At 45.1% G+C, this 22,967-nt stretch overlaps 1 protein-coding gene across 1 annotated transcript in view; it reads right to left on the bottom strand.

The window, feature by feature from the left end:
* The window catches only part of LOC149355114 (DNA (cytosine-5)-methyltransferase 3B-like), a 139,503-nt gene that overhangs the window by 57,235 nt on the left and 59,301 nt on the right, over positions 1-22,967 (bottom strand). Inside the window, exons 7-11 of the mRNA XM_089577599.1 lie at positions 20,787-20,828; positions 20,531-20,670; positions 18,046-18,110; positions 10,336-10,390; positions 2,673-2,877 (exon numbers count right to left, since the gene is read on the bottom strand). Coding sequence (XP_089433725.1) covers positions 2,673-2,877; positions 10,336-10,390; positions 18,046-18,110; positions 20,531-20,670; positions 20,787-20,828 — 507 coding nt within the window. The remainder of the gene's footprint in view (positions 1-2,672; positions 2,878-10,335; positions 10,391-18,045; positions 18,111-20,530; positions 20,671-20,786; positions 20,829-22,967) is intronic.

Below are 22,967 nucleotides of genomic sequence, written 5' to 3'. Positions count from 1 at the left end.
CAGTACGTGTTCGGCATCCTTGCGCTGAGCTTGCTCTTGTTCCCATTAAACACATTTCATGACACGATTGTAAGCACGACCGCTACCGATTTCAGCTGCTTTTTCCGCACGCATGTCAGAGGGCTCTGGGGGGTAAAGGTTTATCTTAGTATCTTTCTGCTGTTGGTATCTACACTATAGTTTGGTTTGGTTTCTTAAGGTTTTACGTCCCAAAGCGACTCAGGCTATGAGGGACGCCGTAGTGAAGGGCTCCGGAAATTTCGACCACCTGGGGTTCTTTAACGTGCACTGACATCGCACAGTACACGGGCCTCTAGAATTTCGCCTCCATCGATATTCGGCCGCCGCGGCCGTGATCGAGCCCGCGTCTTTTGGGCCAGAGCCGAGAGCCGTAACCACTGAGCCACCGCAGCGGTGCGGTATCTACCTTATTCATAGGAAAATACTATGCGCGATTTCATTACATTTTCTACACTTAGCCAAACGGCTACGCAACGCTCTCACACGCGGCGAGAGCTCCTGAATAAAATAACGCGACTTCGAACCTCAGAATTAGTGAAAGCTGGATTAGCTGCTCATATCTATTCAAGCTTTGATAAATTGAGCGAAAATACGTATTTATGCACCAGGTTGCATAAACCCTGACAAAATTTGTTTTCTGTTGGCACAGCGACTCAGTTGAGCTCACAGGGGTAATTTGTTGATAACTGGCGCGGCGACAAGAAGGCCCTGTTTGTGGAGGGGGGCTTGATGGCCGGCCGGCAGGAAGGAATAAGAGTGCATGGGAATTGGAACTGCATGCTAGCCGCACATCTAATGCTTGATATTGAACAAAAATTTTCTTTGCGGTGGAGCACCAAGACGGAATTCGATATAAGCACGAGCGCGTTCTAAGCGCCGGCACAATTAATCTGAATGTCAAATAAATGTCATTAAAATACGTCAATGTTATCGCTTTGATAACGTAAATACTTCCTGCAACACAGCCACGCAGCGGAAGTATGCTCGACAATGTTTTTTTAGCGCCTGAAGCGCGGCTATATGCAGGCGCGGCCGCGGAACTGCCGCAGCCCCGCAGTCCCCAAAGAAACGCCCGCACCGCGGCGCGCCAGTCGGCGCAAAATGGCCGCGCCCAGGAGAGGCTCAAAAATCTGGTCTATACTTTTCTCTTGAGGGATATTGGTAAACTGCAATTCGTGATCTGAGAGAACCTGCCAAATGCACTCCATCCCATTCTTATTCTTCCAGTTAATTCCCTCTCATGATCCGGATCAGCTGTCACTACCTGCCCTAAGTAGGCATATTCTCTTACTACTTCCAGCACTGTGCCATCAATTGCGAACTGCTGTTCTCTTGCTAGACAGTTGGATATTACTTTGGTTTTTTGCATGATAATTTTTAGCCCCACCGTTCTGCTCTGCCTGCCTAATTCATTGATCACGCTTTTCAGCTCATGTCCTGAGTGACTTAGCAAGGCAATGTCATCAGCAAATTGCAGATTACTTAGGTATTCTCCAATCCAGCTCTTATCCCAAACTGTTCCCATTTCAGGCCCTGGAATACCTCCTGTAAACAGGCAGTGAATAGCATAGGCGAGATCGTGTTTCCCTGCAGGACACCTTTCCTTGTTGGAATTTTATTGCTGTGCAATCGTTATAAATATCTTCAATATTTTCACATAACATTCTTCTACACCCTGATTCCGCAATGCTTGCATGACTGCTGAGGTTTCTACTGAGTCGAATGCTTTCTCGTAATCAATGAACGCTATATATAGGTACTGGTTATATTATGCTCATTTCTCTATCACCTGATTGATAGCATGAATATGGTCTATTGTCGAGTATCCTTTACGACCTTGGCAGCACACCAAGATGCTGCACTCCAAATACATTATCGCGCGTATATCTTTTGATGGGAGCTCTAGCAGCGGTGGCATGCTTGGCTAACTTGGCAGAGTGCCGAGATGCTTGTGCACCCTCAAGGCGGGCACGAGGGCTCCCACTTGTTAGTAGGCTGCCATCTCAGCACGATTGCACATGAGCAGTAGACAATGAAGCAGATAACGCCGCTGCACCCAACATTACTTTTAAAAGGCTGTGCTACTGGTCAGACTCCCAGTAGTCCTTGTGAGAGCACTTGACATCCAGCACATTTCTTGTCATTCAGCTCGAACAGCAGAGGCCTTTCCTCAGCTTTCCTTCCCGATGTGTGCTCTTGATGGGAGCAGTGGCGGCAGTTGTGCACTCGGTGCAGGGCTGCCCGTCTGCACCAGTAAGTTCATAGAGAGCCTCCACGCACAAGGTCCCTCTATGTTTTTTTAAACTCAGCATCGTAGTGGACTCAGTGTGCCTTCGCAACTGACATTTTCGTGTTGGCTCGAGTCCAGGTAGGTGCATTTCTGAACAAACACTTCAGATGCTCTCATGGCCTCTCAGTATCCAAGACTGCAGCAGGCAGTATAGATAATATCGATGCACAAGTAGTACCAAGTCACCATTTTTCTGATGTCAACAAAAATAGGCTGTTGCTGGCGCAGTTTCCTTATCGTACTCAATTCTAACATGCATTCATTTGAAGGTAATTTTTTTCTCGAAAAAAGGTGCAAGCTTGAATCGAGTAAACAAGATACGTTAGCATTGGTGGCCAAGCTAAGCCAAGCTGCAACCAACCTGTAGCAATACCGTCGAATAGTGAGAGCACACGCAGCCCCCGGCGCCGGTCAGGGGGTATTGGGCGCAGAACTGGTCCTGCGCGTTGGTGCTGAGGAGGACGAAAAAAGTCTAGCAGCCGTGCCTCCCAGTCGGACCGAGGCCGCAGTTGACCAGCTGTGCGCCCAGAACAGAAGTGGCACCTCCAAGGAGAGCATCGGGACACCTGCATCGAGGTAGTTAACAGGCAGTGGCAGCTCCCGTCCACATGGCAGTGGGGAGTCCCACCCACGGTGTAAGAAATATTTCAGGTGATACAGCTCACCGTGCCGGCCACACAGCGGCCGGAGAGGAAAATCGGTACCCATTTCCCTCCCACGCCACCAGATGGTATTAGGGCCGAGGGGACTTGGTACCTTACGCTGTGTTCGTAGCGTGCTGCTTTTGCGCTTGCTTTTCACATTTGTGTCTGGCTTTGTTCGTGATGATTTCACTTGTGGGGTGGTGTTTTGGTTGCCAAGGATTATTTTCTTCATGCGTGTAGTCAAGTCGTCTCTTTGAAGGCAATACAAATGGGAAAAAGTGCTTTGTGTTAACAGTACCCGTGTTTTCTGGTCACACTATGACAAGCTATACGTTGCAGACACTAAGCATAAAGGCAAATTGAGGGTTTGTCCTAAACTCTCATACTCACATCTAAACCCAACAAATACTGAAAAGATGCGGGTGAAACTAGCAACACAGCTGTTCAGCCTCAGCGTTGCCAATGGGCTAGAGTTCTATTCCAAAAGAGGTACGCCAGGTCTAGAGAATGTCAAAGGCACTGTTGATTTTATTGTGAAAATGAACAATTTGTTTGATGCATTGAATCGGAAATCCAAAGGAAGGGTTAAAACTGCACAGTCAAGATTTTGTTCTTCTGGAATCTTTTCTTAATTGGCTCAATGAATGGAAAAAAAAAACGTGAAGGCAGGACGTATTGACCACAGAGATTTTCTGTAAAACTCACCTGCCGAGGGCTTAAGAGTTACTATTCTCTCAAGCATGCAACTTTCCAAGTACCTGTTGGAGAAATGCAATTTCAAGTATGTTTTAACTGTGAAGTTTAACCAAGATGTGCTCAAAAAATTATTCGGTATTATCCGCCAAGCAGGTGGGCAAAATGAGCACCCGTGTCTTATCAACTTTCTTGCAGCGGTACAGTATGCTTTCTATGTACAGCTTGTTGAAATCTCCAAGATACGGTAACTACCAGGTACCGTCTTTGTCAAAATTAACCAAGCTGCATGGTTTGCTTCTAGCTCGTACAGTGGAACCCTTACAGCTTCCCTGAAGCTCAAATGGCAGTTAAAGGGAAGGACTGGGGGTCTTCTTACCTTCCAACAACTTTTGGTCTTTAGGAAAGCCACAAGGGCTCAACTATACAAGCTAGAAGCAAACCATGAAGCCTGGTTACTTTTCACAAAGACAGTACATGACAATGAAGACTCGCGTCTGATAAGCCTGTCCGACACGATTCTAGCCTTCAAAGAACCTTACGAGCCACGTATCAATGAGCTGAAGGCCAAACTTGATGGTCTCGTAGAAAGAGAATGAATGTGAGGACTTTTTTCATAACGAACCCGACTCAGGTAGTGTAACCGATTGTATAATTTATTATGTGACCGGGTTTCAATGCAGGAAACTGCTGAAATCCACCGATTGCTCAGCGTGCACAACTGAGCTAACGGCTTCTGCAAACGTGACCAGGCCTGAAGCAGCCTTAGCTTTGCAGAAAACACGAGGCGGGCTGCTACATGCAAATGTTGCCATATTTTCTCTCTTAAACGAAATAGAGAAACAGTTTCAGAAGCATGCTTCAGATAAGAATGTCTACGACATAACTGTCGACTACATTCTAGACAATCATAAGATGTCATTTCCATGCAGTGAGCATAAAGTCGACATAATGGCACAAGTCGTGCCTTATTACGTAGCACTATGCATGCGTCAGTATTACAAGCAACTGAAAAAGAATGCTGAAAACAAAACACAAAAGCTGTGCAAGCTATCGACGCTAGTTTAAAACTGTTTCATTCTTGTTGAAATTTTGAAGTACTCTCTTTTCGTTGCATTGTCACAGAGTGAAGTATCGCCCGCGGAGCCTGTTTGTTGTCATAACTGCGTAATGAATTGGTGCATTTCATTGCTTGTGTTTTCAGAGAATAAATTGAAGTGCATTCTATATGCCTTTGAAATTCTTGCAGCTGCTTCCCTCTTTTTAACCCGAGCTCTACAAACACCTACCTGTAGTGAAAAGCCGTTTGTGTGCTACGAGAAAAAATATACGCACATGCTACTTGTCAGTACTTTTGTAGGCGGCAGTATTACATCCAATACCTCTGGTTCTAAATTCCGTAAGAATGATGACCTGTTACCGAGCTATGTACATCAGTGCCTAGCTGTTCTACACACACAAGGAAAGCAAAAGTGGCGATCGAAATAGCGGACGTTGGTAGACATGGCTAGCTGTGATATAATTGTTGCAGCTTGATTGTGCTTTTTTATGTACACAATAACAGGCCATGTTAGGCGTTCGTTGCCTGAGGAAAAGCAGACCACACACCAAAAATTATCGCGGTTTCAGATGCCATCGCATCTTTAAAGTAACATCAGGTCATAACCTGGAAGTCTAGCTGACTAATTTCGCTGAAAAGTACCATTAAAATCAAGTAAGTTCATTTCGCACAGGTGATGCATCACCGACAACGCTAGAATTGTTGACAGCACACGTCACTAATTCTTACACCGTGGCACGCATCACGGCGCACATTTGAGAGCCTCCTGTACAGTAGCGCCATCTCACATTGAAGCGTCGAAGTTGGTACGAGATTTCCGCGGCCGCGGAGGCGCTGTTACTACACCTGAAATATTTCTTACACCGTGGTCCCACCAATCACCACTAATCATGATCACTAATTACAGTAGGCTGGTGAGCTGAACAGGATAATGAAAACTCTGTCTTATACAGAGTACACCCAAAAAGCATATGCAAGCATACCAAGCACATCCAAACATCTCTTCTGAAAAAATACTAAATGAAATGGTCTTCCAGTAAGAAAATAACTGCAAAAAAAAGAGCCTTGTTGCACTACAAATGATGATACAAGCTCAAATAATTTTACTCAGAGAAATAGCATCATTCCTTTTCCTACTCTATCCCACAGTGACTGCAACTTGTTTCCTTTTTCAGCTTTTTGCTTCCTTTATTGCTCCAATGGTGCCAGCTGGCCAAGTGCATGAGTGTGGTGGTGCCATTCCAACTTCTGTGCTCACAGTTCTATACAACTATGACAATGCAGCACAGGTGATCATATCACACTACTACAAGGTATTAAATACAGGCGGAGGCAATAAGCACGGGGATGCTTTTTCCTTACCACACTTGACTTGCGTATCTCTTTTTACCTCTCATTTGGGCCATGCCTCAGCCGCGATATAGCATCAGCTCACACATTGAACACTGCGTCAGCATCCATTCCTTTCACCATCGCATCATCAATCCCTCAACCAAGAGAATTTAGCTTCAACCAGATGCTGGAATAGCCTGAATAGGTTGAGGACTTCAATGATTGCCAGTGTGCAACAAGGCTCTATACAAGGTCAAAAAAGCTCCAGCTCTGGATGTTCCTGTAAACTGTGGGCAGGCAAGACCAGAAAATCTACCAAACTTCCAGTCTCTCAAAAGAACACCCATAAACCTATGCGACAATTACAAAAAAGTTCAATGCTAACCTAGTGGAAACACTGAATTAGGTGTACTGAACTGACTAACTTAACTGTAGACAAGAGCATGGCAAAATGAGCGAACAATTCATAATTGCCCTACACAAGCCGTCAAAGCAATGCAACTGCTGCACTGGGGACATATCTGATCCGTAACAGATTTGTCATAAGGCTTCCAGATAGATATTGTGCTATCTTGTGCTTAATAAAATCTCTAACACAGATTTGAGCCTCATTCTAAGAGGGCTTTTCAGTAAAGACTGAGACTAGGTCTAGTGCTCTTTGCTGTGAGCTTGATGCACCATTTCTCAGCGTTTTTGGCGAGCATTGTGACTCCACTAATTTGCACCAGAAGCAACATCACTATGGCTCTAATCTGGCGGTAAGAATATTCAATCAAACAGAAGATAGTATTTAATCGCCTCAAGTGTGCTGGCTGTGTGACCCACGTCGACCTTGCATGAATGCTACGCTACCAAGTTTTATGAGCAGATTAACAAAACAGCCACAGAAAACAATGCCGATTTGACGTCTGCATTTGGCGAGGACGTCGCATCTCATTCAACTTGTTTTTGATGGTTCAACGCCATCATAGAGGGCAGGGAAAGCCCTGAATTGCAAGGAGATGATGGTGCGCCTATTGCAGCGTTTTCTGAGGAAACCATCAACACAGCGACACAGGGTACCGTCAACACAGGGTACCGCGTTTTGCCACTAGGAGCGCATAGAACGAACATTCCAGAGTCAGTAAGCCGAGTGCCGTCGTTGAAGGAGGTCAGACTAGTTTAGGCAGAGTTTTAGAGTGACGACTGTTTTGTGTGAATGTCGTTTTTGCAATGGCTGATTTTCGTGAAGTGTGCGCCGGTCAAATTCTGATTTTTGCTCGGAAAAAGTTGAATGGAAACTCTTGAAATATTAAGAAAGTCATACAAGGACGATGCTATAGGGACAACTGAAGTGTTAAGCCAGGCTTTCTACTTGGATGTTTTGAAATGATTGGGCAACAGTGTGCGGTGGAAGCGGCCAGATTTGTGGCGGTCGGGTGACTGGTTTTTCCATCATGGCAATGCCCCTGCTCACACAGTCCTGTCTCTACGACAATTTTGGACCAAAAATGGCATGACCCCTATTCCTCAACCCTCATACTCTCCCGACCTTGCCCCATGCTACTTTCTTTGTTTCCTAGAATGAAAAAAATAGGTGAATGAAAAGCGTTTCGCTGATGTTGCTGAGGTGAAGAAAAAAACAACGGTGGCACTGTCAAGCATCACAAAAGATGAATTTAAACAATGTTTTGAAAAATGGAATGAAAGATTAGACAAGCGTATCATTGCAAGTGGGGAATACTTTGAAGGAGATTGTAAGTCTGTGCTTAAAATGTGAACAAATAAGTTCAAACAAAAATAAGTCCGGTTTCTTTTCGGTACCCCCTTGTACTCGTCAAGTACCTTCACGCAGTGTATCCCCCCCCCCCCCTAAAGTCCAGAAACAACACCGTGTAGACGTTTGTTTTCAGTGGAAGCTGCGCGGAGACTGGTGCAAGACCATTGCTGCTGCAGACGAGAATACTGCTACGACCCAGAGATGAAGTGTCAAAGCACTCAGTGGATTGAAAAGGGGCGGCCTTGACCAATGAAGGCAGAAAGGAGGGCAAACAAGGCAATGGTGATCACATTTTTCGACCACAAGGGAATGGTCTGCACCAATGCAGTTCCCACAGGCCAGACAGTAAATGCCCAGTACTACAGATGTGTTCTGGAGACACTGATGACAAAACACATCCCAGAAAAAAGGCCAAAGATTGCGGAAAATTAGAAACTGCACCACAACATCGCAAGGGCTCATGTTGCGAACACTGTGGGTCAATTTCTTGCTCAGAAAAACATTGCAACAATCCCTCACTCACACTACAGTCCTGACCTGGCCTCCTGCGACTTCTTGTAGTTCACAACAAAAAGTTCGCAACAAAAAAGGAATAAAAGGAATGTCATTTTGATACGGCGCAGAATGCAGTCAAGACTTTGGAGGCGGTTTTCAAGCAGATGGCGAAAAATGGCTTTTCCCATGTTTTCCAGGCATGGCAAAAACAGTGAGGCAAGTACATTTCGCTGAACGGAGAGTACTTTGAAGGTGATAACTGTCCTGATGAGTAATTTTCAGAACAGTCTGTCTTTACTGAACAACCCTTATAAATAGGGAGCTAGCAAAGGCCTGCCTTAAGGAGACAGTTCAACAACAACAGAAACTGCATTCCCCAACAGCGGTGTCCGAGAAAGTTGGTTTTTTAGCTCAACGGACAATGTTCGGGGCCTTGCCCTAGAGCAGCAGCAACGTTTGCTGACCTTCAAGGCACCAGGTGCAGGGAAGGCAAAACTAACAATCCAAGCTTTGCTGACACTTATGCCATCATAGGTTAAAATCCCCTGCACACGAAGTGCAGTTAACCAGATACAACATTACTATCACAGGATTTAAAAACCTATGCTAGACTGTCACCCCATTTTCAAAAGCAATGACCGGTACTTCTTTTTTTTTCCAAATATCTGTAACCCCACCCTTTATGTAATACCTCCAGAAGGAGTCCTACAAGGAAAATAAAGTGAAGTGAAGATTACTTTCCACAACACTGCCAGTGTTCTTTAACACGCTCACTGCGTCGTGGGTCACCAGTGGGTCACGTCATTTTTTTATGCTGTGCAGCCACGAATACTGGGTCATACGATAGAGCCGCAGGTGAGATTTTATTGTGCGGTCTCAGAAGAAGGACCCGACAATAAAGTCTGCCCCACGGTCTCATTGTGTTACCCAGTATTCCTGGCCACACACCACGAAAAAATGACATGACCAACCAGTGACATACGACGTAGTGAACGAGTTGAACACAAAAAGTTTGCTGCATAGCTGAGGAGACCACAAAACTAAATTCCAAATTTTTCCCCAATTAACCCCCTCCCCAAACTACTGTACTCCAAGTGAGAGTGTATTCACCAAGCCTTCAGAAAATCTTTTAAAAATTGCAAATAGAGCCACTTCTCCATCCAGATGGGCCTTTTATTCAGATGTTTATCAGAAGATGGCACTACCACACTGTCTGCACTCGTCCTCTCCAGATAATGCAGCCTCACTGTCAAGAAGTGCTGTAAACTAACTTGGCCTTGGCTTGCTTGCACTTTTGATGTTGCTGCACAAGACAGCTTCATGTAGGACAAACGGGCGCCACACAAAAAGAGCAACACTTCATGTTCTTTCAATTCAGCAGCACCCACTACAATGCCCCATCCTATCAGAACAGTGTCCTGCATGAAAGTAATAAACCAATTGCGGGCGGTGAAAATTTTGATATGGGGGGGGGGGGGGGGGGGGGGCAGATAACTACTGAAATTTGTGAGGGGAGTTACACATTTATTTTCAATAAAAATGACATTTTCTTACTTTCACGACACTAATCTCTGAATTTCGCCAAACTCAGTATTCCCCTTCAGTGCCCCCTTCCACCCCTTCCAGTTTTTCTACGAAGCACACACGAGGAGCATGTGTGCAAATATGCCTGTGCACACTAAAAACGACTGAAGTGCCAGAAACCAGCACCTCACCAGCTTGTGCACTATGCCGACAATTTGCCTTCAATTTTTTTTTCCCTTGTCAGCCTGTCTGGCTTCAAAAAGCTTATGCTGCTTATTCCCATGTTCTCCAACATTCATTATCAATATCACCACGCCACCAGCACTTTACATCCACTAGTAAGAACAAGCAAAAAGATCACTGCAAGAAGCTGCACAAGCGATTTGGTATCCCTCTATGCCAAGCATAAAGCACAATGTCTATGACAAGCATAAGGCACAATGTTGCTGTGACTCCCTTCCTAATTCAAATGCGCCTGACAAAAACAGGCATTTCTGTTGTCAATCAATGCACCCACCTTTTCAGGTTCGTCTTCTCCTACGAGCCGTCTCAGGCAGCTTGAGCACATGCATCTGCAAGGCAACCACACAATCACCACCACCCCAGCCCGGTCACATCCAATGAGAGACAAGAGCTCATTCGATTATCTCCAATCAGCCTTGTCCGGTGCCAGATGTGGCCACATTATCCCAACAGATTTCTTTATCTCACCTTCCCACTCGACTCTTTGCTGTCCCCTGCTACTCACAGAATCCACTCTTAGAATTCACTCTAGTACTCCTGCCAAATCTTTCTAGTCTCCAAATGAACTTTTAGCATTTCTTCTATGTGCACTGAAGGATCATCAAGACAAAAAAAAATAAAGAAGCCAAAGGCTCCGAAAAATGAAGCGCACAGCTGCTCCCCATCATTTATGAAACAGGTGCAAACTTTGAAGCAGGCAATGCATGCACCACAGTCTTCATGGATTTCACATGGACTGCCAAGAAGCTTGCCAGACATACCAGTAAAGCACCTTCGATGCAACGCATTTCACAAGCACCACAACAATTCAGAACACATTATCTTTTGGTTAAAAGTAGAGGGGTGCGAATATCAAATCTTTAGTTGCAAAGAGAATATGAGTAACAAAAACTGGTTTCGAATTGAATAACATATTTCCAAATAGTTTTGAATATCAATGCAAGTCATTTTAAAATAATTTCGAATGTCAGTATAGGTAGTCTATGCCAAAACACATTTCTGCAAAGTGCACTAACGAAAAGAAGCAGATGAACTGCAAATTTTGTTTTCATCCATCATGAGCATAATTTAGCACACCTGTAAAGACTTTCAGGTTTTAAATAAGAAAGGGGGAATCGTAGTAGTAGCGGTAACCTTATTGTAGATGAGCTAGTACCTTGTTAACACTTCTATCAACAACATGATTTTGTTGAGTGAACAGTTTGACTTAGTGCTTACATGACAAAGGAGCTTACTGAATGAAGGCTTTCATGAAGCATTGTAAGGTGGCAAGATACTTCGTCACTGGAGGAGTGATTATTGAAGGAGTGACTATTGGAGGGGCAAGGCACAGGGCAATTCTGGCGAAAACAACAAGACCGCTAGCCAAGTGGATACAAAAGTGGCAAGCTACTACGCAAGCTGAAGCACCCCTTTCACACTTCCTATGCCCCATCTCACAAGTAGTTTGCAGCAGTGTATAAGCTACAGCTTTCTCGTAGAATCAGGGCTGCAAGAACACAACAAATAGTCCCTCAAATATCTCAACAGTTCAGAACTATTTTTGAACAATTAATACAGTAGAGTAAAGGCTCATTAATTTGGACTCTTGTTAATTTAAACTGACACCCGGGTAATGACACAGCCCTCTGCATTTCAATGGGGGAATACTCCCGATAATTTTAACATGTTGGTATATACACAGCAGTTAACTCAGACTAGGAGCTCCTGGTTCACAACGCTCCTCACAGACAGAAGCCAGCACATAGAGAGTACCAACACGCTGCAAGTTTACTGGTGATGCAAAACAAAGAAATGAGAAAAACAAGCCACCCGCGTAAGCTAGATTCGATGCGCACTTGACTGGCAGAGCCAGCACTAAGGTGCATGCCGAAGCAGATTTTGGCTGCCAGAGCACCTTCAGCTGTGTTGTCTGCCACTGAAACTATTTATTCATTGAAACCTAAAAAACAGAATAAAAGCAAAAGCAAAGCCACCATTTCGACTGGCTGAAAGGCACCCCATGCATTGGCCAACGCCTTCTCCTCTCAATGGTCAGTTAAAAAAAAAAGGCAGGATCTGGGTTGTTTAATCCAATTTAACAGAGAAATCAGCCACACAGGACGATAATTTGAAGTTTCTAAGAATGCTCAGAGCGTGTACACTGAGTTTCCGTGGTAAAAAGACGAGCTCAGAATCCTCTTTAGTGCACCTTTTTAATTCCAATGTCGTGCCACAGTTTCGGTTTCACTTTTCTGAGCTTCGAAACAGCCCACAGTGATGGCGACAGCTATCAGCCATGCATCAGCCAGCAAACTACACACAGGTGCACGCTGTTGCAGACACTGATTGATGCTGCTGCACATTTCTCTTGCTTCCATCCACGCGATTCTTCCATTCCAGTGAGGGTGTCAAAACTCTTGTGTTCGTCCCGTGCCATCTGCCGTTTGTGTGGCGAAGCCTTCTCACAGGCAACACAGCTGCCTCTGAGAGGCTCCACCGCTACCTCGTCATAACATAAATGATGCCGGGGAGCCCCTATCATTTTGGAGCTGCTCTGCTTCGACGCTCCCAGCAGTGTGTACAGTAAAGCATTGATGGAAACGTGAAAAATAGTCACTGTTGCTCTGTGCCCACATAAAAAGTGGACGGCCATTGTGAGTCTTTCATCAATAAAATTTACCGTGATGAAAACTCGTCAGTTTTTTCAGGGTTGTTCAATAATTCAAACATTTTTTTCCAGTACACCGAAGTTTTAATTAACAAGCTTGTACTGCAATTGGATAGGCAGTTTGGACAGGTGTTTTTAAAATGCAGCAAGCGTTTCAATCACTGGTTAAATTATCAGAGAAAGCCCACATGAGCACAGCTCTGCGGAGGCAGGCTACAAAGTGGTGCACCGCCATCTGCAAACATGCTGTCTGCCGAGTCGGTCATGTCTACTGCACGTCGTCTGTCAAAAGTGCAGTTTCCCCAAACAAGCAGAGCAGTTAGCCTTGAAAGCCCCCTCAAAGTGCTTTGAATGGGAAAAAAAAAAGAAAGTTTAAGAGACACTAAGCGTCACTTGCTGCAAAGGCGGAGCAGCTGACTACTGGTACTCCTTCCTCCCCAGAGATGGAGCCACCAGTCATCAGTAAATATACGGTCACAGGGGAATACATTTATGGAGTGTGCGCCATCCTGAATGGCAAACCACTTGTGAGGTGAAGTATAGTGCACCTCAATGCAAAGCGCTGGCTGTGAAATGCCAATCTGTGCAGCGTTCATGGAGGCACATGGGCCACTTAGCTCAAGTGTTGGCTTTGGCCGACTGCCAGCACCATGAAGGGTCCAACACTGTCTCAAACCGAAGGCGCAAAAACGCAACCACGCAACGTGGCTGGCATGTTGTGAAAATTGTGAAGGATGAAAGCGGTCCCTGGGAAACAACTGCAGCAACACATGCCGGACACAGCTTTGCCCATTTTACTATCCTCTGCAAGCCCTGCTTCTGTGCAAGTCTCTTATCGTCATCAAAAACGAGGATGGTTGCTACCCATTCGCTTTCGCAGCCGCCATGTTCACAGCCAGTTGTTGACTGCATCGTGGCACGTCGCAATGACGTGCTACGCAGTGCTACACTTCGTTTCCTGACCCACTTGCGTGCAGTGGCAGCTCTTGGTGGCCATCAGTGCACTCGCTTTATGAAAGACAACACTATCACATGTGTGCTTTTTCTGGGCACTGCCTGCTGATTCTATAAGGAAACAGCAAGTTAACTGATGTGGCAAGTGCGAGTTAGTTTAAATAGCAAGCGCTGTTTGCATGCTTGGTGAAAAGTTCAGATAAATAGGAATTTTATGATTTCTGAGTGTTCAGAAGGTTCTAATACTTCAAAAAGTGAAAATTCATTGCGAATTAAATTGAATAGTTAATACTATTCACAAACTATTCTTAATTTCAAATATTCATACACCCATATTTAAAAGTTATCAACCTCTGCACTGTTTTCTGTAACAAGCACACAGGCAAACATAGCAAAAGGCTATACAATATCAAACAGAATGCAATTACACCCCCATTACCAGCAACTATCCTCAAAAGAATGCAGGCTACTTTATTCACCAAGTTCAAACACACACAATTCGCTTACTGTATACTACGTCAGCCCCGCACCTTAAGATGTCCACACTGCCGTGGCTACCCTACCAACGAAAATCAATCAAGCTGTCCATTCATCCTGCCACAGACTACACAAACACTAGCTCACATCCCACCCCACCTCAAGCTCCACAGTTAAAGCAGGTGAAGTGCTTGCTGTGGTCACTCTAGGTTCAGCAAATCCCCAGGGAGGAGACAAAGCTACAGAGGCACCAGACTGGCATTCAGATAAAAAGCTTCTCCTCTTCAGGATACTTTGTGTATGACTGTCACAGAGAATAAACTGAAAACACTCTGCCGTAAAAAGGTAAGTTCCGTGTCATTGCACATAGCAGTAGCAAGAGCAGCTTTGTGACACTCTTAGCCAGCTGCAGGCACTCGGCCAAGCAATTAAATTCCAACAGAAACAGTAGTCCCGCTGGTGCTGTGCACATTACAGTGAGAGGGTGACATTTCATTAAACCTGTTATCCTCTCCACCAGTGGAGAGTGGCAAGCAATAAGCGCAGCACAATTGCAACAAGTACCACCTTCTAATGCAGCCCTTGCCTTTAATGCACTACTTTGTCCTGCATGTGTACTGTCGGTTGATGCACACTCAACATGCTCAACGACTGTTTTATAGATATCAAGAGCCCTTAAACTGGGTTCCGTGGCACTTTAGTTAGATATCAAGAGCCCTTAAACTGGGTTCCGTGGCACTTTAAGTTCCCTGGAGTGCTTCTTGGGTCTCTCTTATCTCCCATTCTTCAGCCCCGCCTTTCACGACGTCCCCCACTTCACTTTAAAATTCTTTTTATGTGGGTTCAACGTTCCAAGCGACTCAGGCTATAAGAGACGCCGTAGTGAAGAAATATAGAAATTTCGACTACCTGGGGTCCTTTAACATGCACTGACATCACACAGTACACAGGCCTCTATCGCCTCCATCGTCATGCATGACAGCGAAGTTCCGTCCATCACCTATTTCACCACATATAATGTGAATACATCTGTGCACATTGCCTCATACCTGTACATAATGTGGCAGCCTCTTCTAATTGGCATTTACAATGGCTCCTAGAGGTCGTTAGAGTGATACTTCGGTGCATCATTGGGGCAATTTTCTCACATACAAGCCATTTTAGCAGCATAAAGCAGGTTTAACAAAATGGTACAATTTGGCACAACTGATACACATTCCCACCAATCTCCTCATAGGCACATGCGAAACCGGAGGACCCCTCCACCATCAAGACAACCTCCTCACTCTCTGAACACAACTGCACTTGCACATACAGCGGGTCAAGGGATCATCCAAATGGTCAAGCAGATGCACAGAATTGGTTGCACAGGATTTCGCAGGCAATAGACCTTATGCAAAATTGCTGCCATCTATCGGAGAAAAGAAGAACCAGTGGAAATCCGCCATGTTGGAGGATGACAGAAGCTCGGTCCGCCTCTGCTGTGTGGATTTAGGAGTGCCTGCGTTAGCTTCCTTACTGCTGTGCTGGCTCGAAAATCTTATTTACTGTCACTTGAGCCTGTAAACATGACTGAATGGTCAGTCGACGTGTTTCTGCTGCCCAAGTTTCTAAGTGACTTCGCAGACACTTACTACGCGTCCAAACCACTTTCCGAACACCACCGAGTACGGAGCTACAAGTTTTTCACGGAGTCCTACGTCAGTTTGCCGACGCTGAACACCAAGAAATGTACGAAGCAAGTGTAATTTTCGTTTACGGCTAAAAATGTGCGCATTTCGGTCTAGTTTGAGTCAGTTTTTATTTTGTTCCATACTATTTGCGGACGGGCGTGCTGCTTGAATTGCTGTTGTTGTGGTTGCGTTTTCTGTGTGTTGTGTCGGAGCTGAAAGCAAACGACAGTAAACTTCACGCTCATGTTGGTAGTGTGCGACGCTTTTCATTTTCCTTGAAAAGTTCATACAGCATTTGTTTGTTTGCCCTAGTGCTCTAGAGCCCCTAGTTTGCCCTAGTGCCCTAGATCAAGAGAGAAAACATTTTATTATTATTACCGGGCACATAGACATAGACCGGGCACAAGCACTTGTGTAGTGGGGTCGCCGCACGACCCCACTACACAAGTGCTTACCATTCTTGGACTATCGCCGTTAAAAACACGCAGCTCGTGAATGCAGCAGTGCCACTGGTTTTACCACAACGAGCAAGCAGTTGTGCACTGATATTTTTAGAGGATTCTACACGCTTTATGCATTCCCGCTACTAGTTGCAACTATGGTACCGCTTTAGCGGCTGCCCTCCTTCCTTTTTTTTTCTTTACACAACACACGGTTTCGTGGAAACCGGCCGGTTCAGTGAAATCGCTACACGCATACAAGCCGTCGCTCCACAAAATAGGCACCTTTCCCTGGTCTAACAGAAACGATTGACTGACTTGCAGAGCGCAAACGTTCTGTGCCACGGGCACTTGACCCTTGCTAGTGTTTCCGTCGAAACAAATATTCGCACTAAAAACTAGCTCGTGTAACCGCTGCAGCGGATAACACTAGGAGCGACGGTTCTCACAAAGCGCAACCCGTACCACTGAACAGCTGATCACGATTACTCTCTTGCGAGGCCGATAATCGCAGCACTTCACGGGCAATCGCAGGAGAAAAACAGCTTTTATGTGATATTTTATTCGTGCCTACAAAGGTTATTTCTAATTTCATTTGCTACATGGCGATAACGAAATGTGTTGCGCGATGTCTCGACATGTAGCGACGGTTCTGCGACATTTGTGCCACGGATGTCGGGGATCGCAGTCCAAAAATAGAAATGCGCTCAAATCAAGCGCTCTTGCCTTTTTTCCCTGTTCTTCTTTGTGACTCTTCTGCGTACAGCAAAGCAATAAGCAATGTGTGGGCATATCGAGGGTGGTGAAACTCGAGCGCGCGCGACGAGCGTGTACCAGTACGTGCTGTGAATCCGGCGGCTATCCTCCAACATGGCGGATCGCGCGCGGCGACCGCTAGATGGCAGTGCATTTCGCATAAGGTCTATAGAAAATTATGAGTCATATTTCATATTCCACTGAGCTACTCAGGTACTCAAGGCAGCAGGTGAACAAGACTTGTGTGCAAATCTTTCTGAAATGATTAGTTCAGTTCACACTCACCTAACTCCATTCAAATCAAACCTGCTCGCCAAAAACTGTGAATGACTACTCGAAAACGTTTGCCAAGGGGTACTGTTAAATACGTCATCATTTTTGCATGCTTTGAGACATAGACAGCAAAGCAGAGACATCCTCAGCGTGTTCCAACAGTAGGTGTCACCTCTGTCTCTGATGAAGCATTGGTGATGAAGAATTGGTGATGAAGAAAGGTGGAGAGAGCTTTGGACATTGGCACCAGATTGAAGATCCTTTGAAGCTGCACTGATAGCTGCACGGATAGCTCAGCGGCAAACAAAAGCAATGAATTTTTGTGGCTTAACAAAAATAAATGCTTGCATGTGAGCCTTCTTTCATGAAATACTTGTTACCCTTCGTTATCAAGTAAGCTTGCAATATATATTCAGGCTGTTTTCGATAAGGAGTACTGCCAATTAGTTTACAGGCTTTTTTTCACTGTTCCACCAAGCATGCCTTAACAGGGTTTTACTGTGGCTACAAGGCAAAGCAAATGAACCAGGGGCTGTATTCTTTTAACAATTCTTTTCCCGATCCTCTCTTTTGCTCTTCTGGCAATGGCGGTTGTAACTTGCGGCACCATTAACGACAGCTAAACAACCATTACCAGTCACTGGCTCTGGTATCGAGGGCAGAGCTGACCAATGGCAAGGAAGTGAAAGAACGAATCAAGAAAAAAATAGTTATAAAATACAGTCCCAAATTACGATGATAAAGGAGTGGAATGCACCCACCTGCTGCAATTGGTGCTGTCACAAATGAAAAGCAGATCGCCACTTCCACAGAGTACACAATATGCCTGAAAGGAAAAGCCAGCCATTTATGAACACAGCAAAGGACACTGCTACGGAGGGGCAGGCTGGTATAACATTTCATATATGACACACATGTATACAGTCGAGCCCGCTTAGAATGGCCACAGTTACAATGAATGCATGCTTGTTATGAACAAGGGCAGTGCTAGCATCAAAGCATGGATTAGGGTGACTGCACGACTCTGTTACAGCAAACAAGGAGGCGCCAAAACACATTCTTCCAGTCAAAAACCCATGACACCCGCAAGCGCAGAGACCGAAGAGCATTTCCCAGCCTCTACAACACCCTAGATATAAGTTGGTCACTTAAAAAAAAAAGCAATAAAAACACAGCATTGGAACAGTAGAAAACAGCTGGCCCAGTGCGTGCTGATGAGCTACATGGTACACAAGGTTCACCACTGTGTGCATGTGTGTGCAGACTGTGAAAAGCGTCCAAAGAGGAGGAAATGTGGAAGGCCATTCACTTCTATAGAGTTATCACAGAATTCTTGTTGGCCTCGATGTCACAAGTTTGAATCGTGGCTGGCAGGTCAAAAATGTTCCATTTTTAAGTTCCATTTTCTCTGTAACAAATGAGTCTGCTACTATCAAATAAACATCAACATTGTGTAGTATCAGAGGGGCTAAGGCTGCTTTGCCTGATAGCATGAGGCAGAGGACTGCAATTCCACCTAGTATGAGGGTGGACTGTATACAAAGTTCAATAACAGCAAAAGGAAACCTGTCAGCTTCCCAATGCCAGAAAGCAATCCACAATTCACTTTCCGAAAATGAGAAAAATTGGAACTCAGTGAAGGAACACAGCCTGTCAAACTACCATTTTGACAATCACCAAAGACAAGGTCAAGATTCCAAGTACAAGTGCAAATTGCAACTCAACGACAAGAGAACACATTCAGAAAGTGACATACTAGGATGTTAAACGTGTTCTGTTTAAGTGGTTCTTCGAAGCAAACTCTTGCAGCATCCCCATCACTGGACTGCTGATTCTTTCCAATGCAAGAGGTTTTGCTTTCTTCTTGGACTTTCTGAATTTCAGCCCAAAAAAGAGTGGCTCCCTTGTTATACTTCTTTTTACGGAATGTGTGGAGACGCGCTTTACTCGTCCTCTGTGGTTCGCTTCCCCGCAATGCATGCTCTATAGCCGTGTTGTTACTTTAACTAACAAGGAAGGGGGCCGGCATCGCAGCGACACGAGTGCCATGAATGGCGTGTTTGCTGCACGTGCACTAGGGGAGGAAACTGCCCTCTTCGACTGGGGATTTGGCCGCATGCGAACGTGTTGCCGCGAGCTCCGCTCTTCGCCATCGGGCGCGAGGCCTCGTGGTAGGAACATGCTCCCGCCAGCTCGTCCCGTCCGGCCTTGGAGTTTCCCCTTGCCCTAGTGTCAGCGAATGTTCGCTCGCAACCGTGCTGATGAGTCGGATGTCCTCGGTTCCTCAGCGTATTTTGTTGCTAGGTGGCGTTGTTATTGTTTTAGCAATAAATGCCTGTTTGTGTCAGCCAGTGTGTCGTTCCTTTGTTCCCTCGGAGCAAGGCCCGCCATGGTCAGCGTGTGCTCGGCAGGGTATACGATCACGTGGTGGGGTCCGGCAGTTTTGAACTGTGTAAGCCACGATTAAACGGGGGAAATGTATTTGTTCCCCCTATTAAAACCCCACAAATGGTATCTAAACTGTCACCGGTGAGGCTGCATCAGTTAATAGCGAGAACATTGGTGCGTGGCTTTCCAACAACACTTTAACAATTGTAAGCTATGCTCAACACAACATCTACAATACTGACATTATTGCACTGATTTAACAGATAATACCATCAAAAATGCATGCCTTGAAAGACATGACCCTGTGCAGGCAAAAAGCACAGCAAGCTGCATGTTACATGTTACAGGGCTTCTGTGCACTAACATAGATGGCAGCAACTAGCAGCCCTTTGTTACTGGTAAGTATTCACAAAGGGAACTGCACTGCACGTGGTCTCCTTTGAAAGTACCCAGAAATCAAGATTTATAATCAAGAATTCAGCTTAGTGGAGGCACTGCTCCCAGCCAGTCATTGTGAATTTCAAGTGGAAGTAATTGCCACTTAACAATAGTTGTTTCTGGGTGAATTTGATCAGATCTGGAGAAAATATGCTAGTGCAAATACTTCAGATCAACACAAACTTGTCTAGTCAATTTCCTTTCTCCTTTATGCCTGTCTAAAGCGTTCGTATTAACAATTTGGTTGAGTGGCTGGCAAAACATGCTTCAGGGGGTTTCATTGACAGTGCACCCAGCAGAGGGTGCCCTGAAGGTGGAGGCTTCACAAAGACAGACACCAGTTTTTGTTTGCCACACGCACAAGAGGACTATACTACTGATGCAGTAAAAACATGCATGTCACAGAAAACAACCACCTACACTTGTACCATCTGGAGAGCAGGCAAACAGGGTATCAAGTAGCTTTTCCCGGCATTCAGCACAGACGCCTCCTTCCACCAGAGGGTGCTGCTGGCTCTCTTCCCCACTGGGCAGCACCACGTCACATGACACGCACACGTCTGCACATGCACAAGCACATCACGTGATGCTTCTTTCCCCAGAGCTGGCTGTAGGGCAGTAGGGAGAAAATGCCCAGCAGAGGAAGCAGCACATGCAGCCAGTATGCTTGGCTCACCTTCAAGTCGACGCTGCCGCTTCCTCACAGATTCCAGGGCACCTGCCAGAGCAAGATACTATCACCAAGAGCACACCCACTTCTCTTGAACACTCTTTACGTGAACAGAAAACATTAACCCTGCTGATTCTTGACATCTTTACCGGCAGGCTCAGCAGCAAATGCGCTGTTGTACTGTCATTAGTTGCAAAACATACATAAACATTTGCTGCATATTAGAAATGAACGCGGATGCCCTTGAAGTGCAACACAAACTGACTACAACAACTCCAACCAGGAGACCACCACCCCAAATGCTATGCACAACCTGCTGCAAGATCTCACTGCGGAGCTTCTCTGAAGAGCGCTCCCTGCTACTACTTAATGTACCACCCCAGAATTAGCTAGGCCAACTCTAGGACTTGCACTGTCAAAACTGCACTCTCACAGTGCTTCGCAAAATAGTGGAGTGGACACTGATGGAAAATGCACACCACAGACAAAATACTAGGAGTATGTAGCTACTAAATACTACCAGCTTTAAAAGCAAATATCAAATCAAGAAAGAATTGTCAAATATTGAACTGCACAACAAATAGCAAAAACTGTGAAACAAACTTCAATGTTTACGAATTACTCATAAAAGCAAGGAGCTGCTGCACACATGCAGCAGTAAGCTTTACTGGCTGGGATGTAAAGATACTTCATCTCACACTTGGCACTTGCACTTCTGCAATGGCCAGGTGAGTGGGTTGCATTTTAGACAGCTCAGTCCCATGCCCCTCTGAGCAACGGGCATACCTTGCTCCCAACCTGCGAGCAGCAAGACATGTTTTTGCGCCACCAACCTGATGGGTACAAACACTGCTGCCGGCATCAGTGCAGCGTCTGATGCAGCATTTTAAAATCAATGCTCAGACCAACTACAGGACGGGGATAACAAGCACCGGAGGAGCCTCCTCCAATGTACTGTGTGATGCAGTTCTATTGCCACTCACACACTTCAACCACTTTCAGTGACTAAAACACTTATGCTGGGGCCACTTGTACTGAACACTAATTACACACCTCTTGACACCACACCCAAGTATAAAGTGAAGTCAGAAAAGAACCGTTCGAGAAAAACAAATTTCTACTGATAGGTGACTTATCCTTACCGAGCAATTGCTGGGAATGCTGTCAATCATTTCCACAACACAGTAAATTTTTGAGCACTATACTCAACATAATGCTAACATGCGACCTAGTATAAAACCAACACGTGTAATGACCTTGTAAATCTGCACTGGATTTGCTTTTTTGCCTAGAGGCCTGAATGGACATACCACTGCAGTTGTAGAAGGGATTTCTGACCACCTCGTCAGTGCTTGCCTCCAAACAGACAAGCCTCAGAGTGCTCTTTCAAAGACTTCTCCCATGCAAAGGATAGATTCATTATTGAACATTTGGCAAAATGCCTTAATAACAGGCATGTCCGAGTAGTGAATTTTCAGTTGAAAGCAATGCGAATATTTTCGAACAGAAGTAAATAGGTTGAGACTCAAAACGTAATAGCAAAAAAAAAAAAAAGAAGAAGCAATTCATTAGAGCTCAATAGCTTATGTCGAAGGAGGTGCTTTTCAGCATTCACTAAAGCAAATAAGATGAAAAAAATAATATTAAACGCTTCAAACTTGCGCTAGCAACTGTTCAAGCAGCAGCAAGCCAAAATGCACTAAGCATCACAGCCTCAAGACCGTACCATGTGATCCTTTACGTATAATGAAAACTGCTCTTTATTAAAAAATTACCTTCCAATATCCCTAACATCATGTAGTAAACTAAATGAATGAAATATTGGACGCCGAGGTGGCTCAGTGACTGTGGTGCTCATCTGTTGACCCGAGAGAGGTAGGTTCTGTCCCAGCCATGGAGGTCGCTTTTTGACCACCATGCTACATGCAAAATGCTACATGCCTGTATACTACGCAATGTAAGTGCATGTTAAAAGAACCCCAGGTGGCCAAAATTTCCACAGCGCTCCACAACAGCGTAATCTCATAGCCTGAACTGCTTTGGCACGTTAAACCCCATAAACCAAACCAAACATAATATTCATATTCAGATTAAAAGATTTCTGGGAGAATAGTAGGTCCTCTCTATTTTCCAACATAGTTTAGGAAAATCTAATCAACAGTTACAAAATTATTAACAAAAAAAATT

The sequence above is a fragment of the Amblyomma mixtum genome, chromosome 3, assembly GCF_055824585.1.
Source record: "Amblyomma mixtum isolate Tamu chromosome 3, ASM5582458v1, whole genome shotgun sequence".
NCBI lineage: Eukaryota > Metazoa > Arthropoda > Arachnida > Ixodida > Ixodidae > Amblyomma > Amblyomma mixtum.
Note: the sequence above shows the minus strand (reverse complement) of the source record. Positions and strands in the feature narration are given on the sequence as shown.